Source organism: Blennius ocellaris (assembly GCF_963422515.1).
Source record: "Blennius ocellaris genome assembly, chromosome: 7".
Taxonomy (NCBI): Eukaryota; Metazoa; Chordata; class Actinopteri; order Blenniiformes; family Blenniidae; genus Blennius; species Blennius ocellaris.
Genome location: NC_137656.1, coordinates 723,184 through 731,978, shown reverse-complemented (window position 1 = coordinate 731,978; position 8,795 = coordinate 723,184). Strand labels below are relative to the sequence as shown.

Below are 8,795 nucleotides of genomic sequence, written 5' to 3'. Positions count from 1 at the left end.
AAGTGGAACCAGAACCTCCACAGATCAAAGAGGAACCAGAAGAACCAGAACCACCTCAGATCAAAGAGGAACCAGAACCTCCACAGATCAAAGAGGACCCAGAAGAACCAGAACCTCCTCAGATTGAGGAGCAGCAGGAACTCGGTAGCAGCCAGGAGGGAGAGCAGCTTCTACTGAAGGTTGAAGGTGGTTCCTTTTGGGTTCCTTCTATTGAGGAGCAAAGTTCCCTGAGTGAACCAGAAGAAGAACCGGACCCTGAGCAGCTCCTCTCTCATGACTCTGAAGTCCACCATGTGACTAAACATCTGGACTCAGAACCAACTAGAAATGTAGAGCTGAAGAAACTCATCATAGTTCCTGGTGACCGTGTGGACGAGGTTCCTGAGTCAGAGAACCAGGCTGAAGGTGAAAAGCTTCTTTGTGAGGAAACATCTGGTGAAGTTGTCTGTAAGAAACGTAAATTAAGTCAGAACTTAAGAACCGACGCTGATGAGAAGAAAATACTTTGTGAACTCTGTGGGAAAAGTTTCAGCCACCAGAGTTATATGTTGGTCCACATGAGAATTCACAGAGGTGAGAAGCCGCACTCTTGTGATGAATGTGGGAAAAGTTTCAGCCAACGCAGTAATATGTTGAAGCACATGAGAATTCACACAAGTGAGAAGCCGTACTCTTGTGAAACATGTGGAAAAAGTTTCAGCCACCATAGTTATATGGTGGCTCACAAGAGAACCCACACAGGTGAGAAGCCGTATTCTTGTGAAATTTGTTTGAAAAGTTTCAGCCATTATTGTAATATGGTTGTTCACAAGAGAACCCACACAAGTGAGAAGCCTTATCCTTGTGAAACATGTGGGAAAAGTTTCAGTCACGGTAGTGCTTTGTTGCGTCACAAGAGAACCCACACAGGTGAGAAGCTGTATCCTTGTGAAACATGTGGAAAAAGTTTCAGTCACAGCAGTTATTTGTTGGTTCACAAGAGAACCCACATAGGTGAGAAGCCGTATCCTTGTGAAACATGTGGGAAAAGTTTCAATAAGCGCAGTGATTTATTGGTTCACAAGAGAACCCACACAGGTGAGAAGCCATATCCTTGTGAAACATGTGGGAAAAATTTCAGTCAGCACGGTGCTTTGTTGGTTCACAAGAGAACCCACACAGGTGAGAAACCATATTCTTGTGAAACATGTGGAAAAAGTTTCAGCTATCAGAGTTGTATTGTGGCTCACAAGAGAACCCACACAGGTGAGAAGCCGTATTCTTGTGAAACTTGTGGAAAAAGTTTCAGTCAGGGCAGGGCTTTGTTTGTTCACAACAGAACCCACACAGGTGAGAAGCCGTATTCTTGTGAAACATGTGGAAAAAGTTTCAGTCAGGGCATTGCTTTATTAGTTCACAATAGAACACACACAGGTGAGAAGCCGTACTCTTGTGAAACATGTGGGAAAAGTTTCAGTCAGAGCAGTAATTTGTTGGTTCACAAGAGGACCCACACAGGTGAGAAGCCGTATCCTTGTGAAACATGTGGGAAAAGTTTCAGTCACGGCATTGCTTTGTTGCATCACAAGAGAACCCACACAGGTGAGAAGCCGTATCCTTGTGAAACATGTGGGAAAAGTTTCAGTCAGGGCAGTAATTTGTTGGTTCACAAGAAAACCCACACAGGTGAGAAGCCGTATCCTTGTGAAACATGTGGGAAAGGTTTCAGTCAGGGCAGTAATTTGTTGGTTCACAAGAAAACCCACACAGGTGAGAAGCTGAATCCTTGTGAAACAAGTGGAAAACGTTTCAGTCAGGGCAGTGCTTTGTTGCATCACGAGAACCCACACAGGTGAGAAGCCGTACTCTTGTGAAATATGTGGGAAAAGTTTCAGTCAGGGCAGTAATTTGTTGGTTCACAAGAGAACCCACACAGGTGAGAAGCCGTAATCTTGTGACACATGTGGAGAAAGTTTCAGACATCAGAGTCATTTGTTGGTTCACAAGAGAACCCACACAGGTGAGAAGCCATAATCTTGTGACACATGTGGGAAAAGTTTCAGTCACCGCTGTACTATGTTGCGTCACAAGAGAACCCACACAGGTGAGAAGCCGTATTCTTGTGAAACATGTGGGAAAAGTTTCAGTCACCGCTGTACTATGTTGCGTCACAAGAGAACCCACACAGGTGAGAAGCCGTAATCTTGTGACACATGCGGGACAGACTTCCTCGCCGTCGTTCGTTGCTGCACCACATTCAAAGTGTCAAAGAGACGACGTCATGAACGACTCCACGGGAGGCCTCATTCAGGAAGTCCAGCTTGAGCCCAAAATCACAAGGTCTCATCCAGTTGAAAGGAAACGTTGCTGCTTTGAACTCTGTTCAAACTTTGCTTCAGGGAATGTTTGTGTTTCTGGGGTTGTTTTGTTTGTTTGGAAAAATGTGACATTAAAGACGTTGTATGAGCAAATGTGAACTTTGAAGAAATGTCATTAAAACGTTGACATGAATCCAGTGAGTTTTGTTCTTCAGTGTTTGTTTTTTATTCAACATGAACGAGTCGTAGTTGAACTTTTCACTCTTCTCACGCCACGCAGGAAGAACTGCTCTTTGTGATACAGGAACAGGTGATAAATCCTTTGAAGTCACTCTATGATGTCACTTAACTTGACATCACAGAACACATCACATTTCATCCAGTCCTCAAATCCAACTCATTCTGCCTGCAACGTGTTTCATGTGCTGTAAGCAGGAAAAGCAGTTTCAACGAAGGAGTCAGAAACAATCCTCAACAACTGATGTTGGATTCTTTCTGGAAAATTTACAACGGCACACTCCCGTAATTAAGATTTGTGTGGAGCCTGTGAGGTCGGAGCAGTGATTTGACTTCATGCGGGTTTTCCCTCGTTCTATAGAGCCACTTCGTACGCGTCCTGCAATCTGTTGACCTCGGCTGCTGATTCCCACAATCAACCCAGAAGGAAACACGTCCATCTCTTAAGTTTCCTCCGACGGGAGTTTCCTTGAAAATTCCTTGAAAACCAAAACCTTCCTACAGTTCAGCCTCATGATTCACTTCGCTGAAGTCTTTTAAAAAAAACGTCTCTTTGTATTCCGGCACTTGCTCACATGTCTTATTAACTTATTAACGACTAACTTGTTGCCTCCGTCTGATGAAAAGCAGGAAGTTCAGGCTTTTTTTGTGGATTTTCTCACCTGGGATCTTTATGTTTAGCAGCAGCGGGCGACCTTCCCAAGATGGCGGCGCTGTTGGCGCCCGTTTGTTTGAGGAATGAGTTTTTTAAGCCCGTTTGTTTGAGAAATGTACTTAGAAGTTTCGGACGACACTATTAATTATGAACTGGTGGATTCCTTTTCTTTTTAAAACTCGTCTTAAAACACATTTTTATTCTTTGGCTTTTACGTCAGCGTGAGACTCTGCTCTGGTTTTAGTGCCTTTGTTTTTTTTTGTTTTTTGTTTTTGTTTTTTTACTTTTTATGTTTTGTTTTTTGTTTTACCATCTGATTGTTTTTATTGCTTGAACTTTTTTATTGTTTTTATTGTTTTAATGTTTTTATGTTGCCTCTTGTATTTTTATTTCAATGTACAGCACTTTGTCTCAGCTACGGCTGCTTAAAGCGCTTTATAAATAAAGTTGAGTTGAGTTAAGTTTTCTCAATTCAGCCTCCAGAACTGTTCTTTCTTCATTATACCTCGGACAATTTAGTAAAACATGTAAAGTGGCTCTTCAGGACGACATTGTCCACATCACCCTGTCTGGTGTTTCCCTCTGAAGTGTCCTTGTTCTGTTTGAATTCTGTTATCACACTCCTGAACCCTAGGGGGCGATAATGCTGCGTTTAATAGTTGTCAGCCGCCGTAAAAAACAACGAAGAAGAAGGAGAAGAAGAAGAAGAAGAAGAAGAAGAAGAAGAAGGAACGGGTGGAGGAGAAGAAGAAGGAGGAGAAGGAGGAGAAGAATAAAGAAGAACAAAGAAGAGAAGCAGCAGCTCTGGAGGCGGTTTGAAGCTCCACAGTTTCCTCGTAGTGTTGTCGAGTCTCCCGGAGGAAATATTTCATCTCCTGCAGCAACAATGAGTTCAGTTCAGGCTTTGAGAGAGTTTATCAACGAGCGACTCGCTGCTGCTGCTGGAGAAATATTCACCGTGTTTCAACAAACTATCGTCCAGTACGAGGAGGAGATTGTCCGGCAACGCAAACGTCTTCAACTCAGCGGGAAACCTGGAATCGTGTTCCACAGAACAGGTATGGAAACGTGAGAATGAACACATGGATGTGGGCTGCCGTCAAGTGAGACCGCATTACATTTTAACTGTGCCTTTATTAACGTGTTTACGGTAAAACACAGGACGGGGTACGGCCGCAATGCTGGAAGGAAATCCTTCAAAATTAAAGCCCTGAAAGCAACGACAGAAAGACAGATGGTCTGATTTCAAAATGCAATAAAACGGAATCCTTCATTGGTTTACACCCAATTTCACTTCAGGGCAATACTAGACACACTCCTTTGTTACTACAAGAAATATGAGAGAATATTACTGTAGAAATTTGGAGTAAAGTACTATTAAACTTGGATCTGTTGATCGAAAACGATGGTCTCTCGCCTGATTTCAAGTTGCAATAGAAAGGAATCCTTCATAGGTTTATGCCTGATTTCACTTCAGTGCAATACTAGACAGACTCCTTTACTACTGCAAGTAATATCAAAGAATATTACAGTAGAAATTTGGATAAAAGTACTTTTAAACTTGTAGCAAATTAACGAAGACAAGACCATTATTTTCGACCAACAGATCCAAGTTTAACATTACTTTTCTCCAAATTCCTACAGTAATGTTCTTTGATATTACTTGTAGTAACAAAGGAGTATGTCTAGTAATGTCCTGAAGTAGAATTGGGCATCAACCTATGAAGGATTTCTTTTTATTGCATTTTGAAAACAGATGAGACCCCATAATTTTTGTTAAATTGCTCCAAGTTTAAGAGTACTTTACTCCAAATTCCTACAGTAATATTATTTGATACTGCTTGTAGTAGTATAGGAGTATGTCTAGTATTGCTCTGAAGTGAAATTGGGTGTAAACCTATGAAGGATTCCGTTTTGTTGTATTTTGAAATCAGAACATCTGTCTTTCTGTCGTTTCCTTCCAGCATTGCGGCCGTACGCTGACCTGTGTTTTACCGTAAAGGCGTTAATAAAAGCACAGTTAAAATTGAGTGCGGCAGTTATTTTTCAAAGCACACGGCGACTGTCACACTCTGGCTTTCTGAATGTTTGTATTTCAAACGCAGCCTGTCCCGTCTCGTCCATCCATCACTGTAAAACACTCGCCTCCATCACACCAGTGACTTTTGTCTGCTTTCCCTCCAGAGAGTCCACAGCGACACGCTGGTCAGCAGAAGACGAGCTCCAGTCTGCAGCAGGAGGAACATGAAGCTCCAGCCATTAAAGAGGAGGAGGGTCTGGTGGAGGACACCGTCACTGATGGTGAACGTGACGATTCCCTGGACTCCGTGAGAGACTGGACCAGCCAGAGACTCACTGCTGCTGCTGTGGAAATATTCACCCTGTTTCAACCCACCATGGTCCAGTACGAGGAGGAGATTCTCCATCAACACAAACTTCTGGAACTCATTTGGACGCCTCAGATCAAGCTGCACAGAACAGGTGTGTCAGAGTGTGAATGAACACATGAATGTGGCTGGTGGAGGACCTCCATCATTAGGACTGTTTGATTTATCCACCACAGACTGAAGCCGGATTTGTGTCTCTTGTGTTTTTAGCATCTTTCATCACCTTCATTCACCAAACACACTCGGTCTTCTTCTCCACTCTCTGCTTCAGCTCAACCCCACAGCGCCCCCTCTGGTGCGGGAGTGTAATCACAGCAACGGCACAGCATTACGCTTTAGTGAATACATGAGCTCGTTTCCCCAAAGAAACCTTCCTTCTGAACTCTACTGTCTTTAGTAGCCAGAACTTTCACAATGTCCGTCACTGTATAAAATGTATGTTCACCTCTATATTAGTTTCACAGCGTTTCTGTAATGATTGTAAACAATCTTACTGTGTGTGAATGCAACCAACATAATATAGCAATAACGAGCTTAAAGGGCCCAGATTCTAGAGGTTTTCAACAATTTCTCGTAGTTGACAGGAGTCCAACTACATTGTTTTGTTTTTAAAGCTGGAAGAAGTAGAAGTAATGTAACTAACCTGTAATCTGCTACTATTTTGTCCCTCCAGAGCTCCGACAGCATCATGACTGTGGGGAGGAGCAGCTCTTTAAACAGGAAACGGACTCCTGTGGAGAACAACCAGAACCAGAACCTCCTCAGATCAAAGAGGAACCAGAACCTCCACACTTCAAAGAGGAATCAGAAGAACCAGAGCCTCCTCAGATCAAAGAGGAACCAGAACCTCCACACTTCAAAGAGGAATCAGAAGAACCAGAGCCTCCTCAGATCAAAGAGGAACCAGAACCTCCACACATCAAAGAGGAATCAGAAGAACCAGAACCTCCACGGATCAAAGAGGAACCAGAACCTCCACAGATCAAAGAGGAACCAGAAGAACCAGAACCTCCACGGATCAAAGAGGAACCAGAACCTCCACAGATCAAAGAGGAACCAGAAGAACCAGAACCTCCTCAGATTGAGGAGCAGCAGGAACTCGGTAGCAGCCAGGAGGGAGAGCAGCTTCTACTGAAGGTTGAAGGTGGTTCCTTTTGGGTTCCTTCTATTGAGGAGCAAAGTTCCCTGAGTGAACCAGAAGAAGAACCGGACTCTGAGCAGCTCCTCTCTCATGACTCTGAAGTCCACCATGTGACTAAACATCTGGACTCGGAACCAACTAGAAATGTAGAGCTGAAGAAACTGATCATAGTTCCTGGTGACCGTGTGGACGAGGTTCCTGAGTCAGAGAACCAGGCTGAAGGTGAAAAGCTTCTTTGTGAGGAAACATCTGGTGGAATTGTCTGTAAGAAACGTAAATTAAGTCAGAATTTAAGAACCGACGCTGATGAGAAGAAAATACTTTGTGAACTCTGTGGGAGAAGTTTCAGCCAACAGGGTAGTTTGTTGGTCCACATGAGAATTCACACAGGTGAGAAGCCGCACTCTTGTGAAACATGTGGGACAAGTTTCAGTCGGAGAGATCATTTGTTGCTTCACAAGAGAACCCACACAGGTGAGAAGCCGCATCCTTGTGAAACATGTGGAAAACGTTTCAGATATAAGAATGAGTTATTGGTTCACAAGAGAACCCACACAGGTGAGAAGCCATATTCTTGTGAAACATGTGGAAAAAGTTTCAGTCAGGGCAGGGCTTTGTTGCTTCACAAGAGAACCCACACAGGTGAGAAGCCGTATTCTTGTGAAACATGTGGGAAAAGTTTCAGATATAAGAGTGATTTATTGGTTCACAAGAGAACCCACACAGGTGAGAAGCCGTATTCTTGTGAATCATGTGGGAAAAGTTTCAGTCGGGGCCGTGATTTATTGGTTCACAAAAGAACCCACACAGGTGAGAAGCCGTATTCTTGTGAATCATGTGGAAAAAGTTTCAGCTATCAGAGTTATATGGTGGCTCACAAGAGAACCCACACAGGTGAGAAGCCGTATTCTTGTGAAACATGTGGAAAAAGTTTCTTTCGGGGCAGTGGTTTATTGGTTCACAAGAGAACCCACACAGGTGAGAAGCTGCGTCCTTGTGAAACTTGTGGAAAAAGTTTCATACATAAGAGTCATTTATTGGTTCACAAGAGAACCCACACAGGTGAGAAGCCGTATCTTTGTGAAACATGTGGGAAAAGTTTCAGTTATAGCAGTGATTTGTTGCTTCACAAGAGAACCCACACAGGTGAGAAGCCGTATCCTTGTGAAACATGTGGAAAAAGTTTCAGTCAGGGCAGTACTTTGTTGGTTCACAAGAGAACCCACACAGGTGAGAAGCCATATTCTTGTGAAACATGTGGAAAAAGTTTCAGACAGAGCAGTCCTTTGTTGGTTCACAAGAGAACCCACACAGGTGAGAAGCCGTTCTTCTGTGAAATACGTGGCAAAAGTTTCAGTCAGAGCAGTGATTTGTCGGTTCACAAGAGAATCCACACAGGTGAGAAGCCGTATTCTTGTGAAACATGTGGGAAAAGTTTCAGTTATAGCAGTGAGTTGTTGGTTCACAAGAGAACCCACACAGGTGAGAAGCCGTATCCTTGTGAAACATGTGGAAAATGTTTCAGTCGGAGCAGTACTTTGTTGCGTCACAAGAGAACCCACACAGGTGAGAAGCCATATTCTTGTGAAACATGTGGAAAAAGTTTCAGACTTAAGAGTCATTTGTTGGTTCACAAGAGAACCCACACAGGTGAGAAGCCGTATTCTTGTGAAACATGTGGAAAAAGTTTCAGTCGGAGCACTGCTTTGTTGGTTCACAAGAGAACCCACACAGGTGAGAAGCCGTATCCTTGTGAAACATGTGGAAAATGTTTCAGTCAGAGAGTTCATTTGTTGGTTCACAAGAGAACCCACACAGGTGAGAAGCCGTAATCTTGTGACACATGCGGGACAGACTTCCTCGCCGTCGTTCGTTGCTGCACCACATTCAAAGTGTCAAAGAGACGACGTCATGAACGACTCCACGGGAGGCCTCATTCAGGAAGTCCAGCTTGAGCCCAAAATCACAAGGTCTCATCCAGTTGAAAGGAAACGTTGCTGCTTTGAACTCTGTTCAAACTTTGCTTCAGGAAATGTTTGTGTTTCTGGGGTTGTTTTGTTTGTTTTGAAAAATGTGAC

The 8,795-nt window shown here is 43.4% G+C and overlaps 1 protein-coding gene across 1 annotated transcript; it reads left to right on the top strand.

The window, feature by feature from the left end:
- Positions 1 to 3,979: 3,979 nt before the first annotated feature.
- On the top strand, positions 3,980 to 8,787 carry LOC308132718 (uncharacterized protein). Its single transcript, XM_080499899.1, has 4 exons — positions 3,980 to 4,247; positions 5,374 to 5,670; positions 6,250 to 6,309; positions 6,433 to 8,787. The coding sequence occupies exons 1-4, from the start codon at positions 4,076 to 4,078 to the stop codon at positions 8,547 to 8,549; spliced, it is 2,646 nt and encodes an 881-aa protein (XP_080356025.1). The 5' UTR covers positions 3,980 to 4,075; the 3' UTR covers positions 8,550 to 8,787.
- The last annotated feature ends 8 nt before the right edge of the window (positions 8,788 to 8,795 follow it).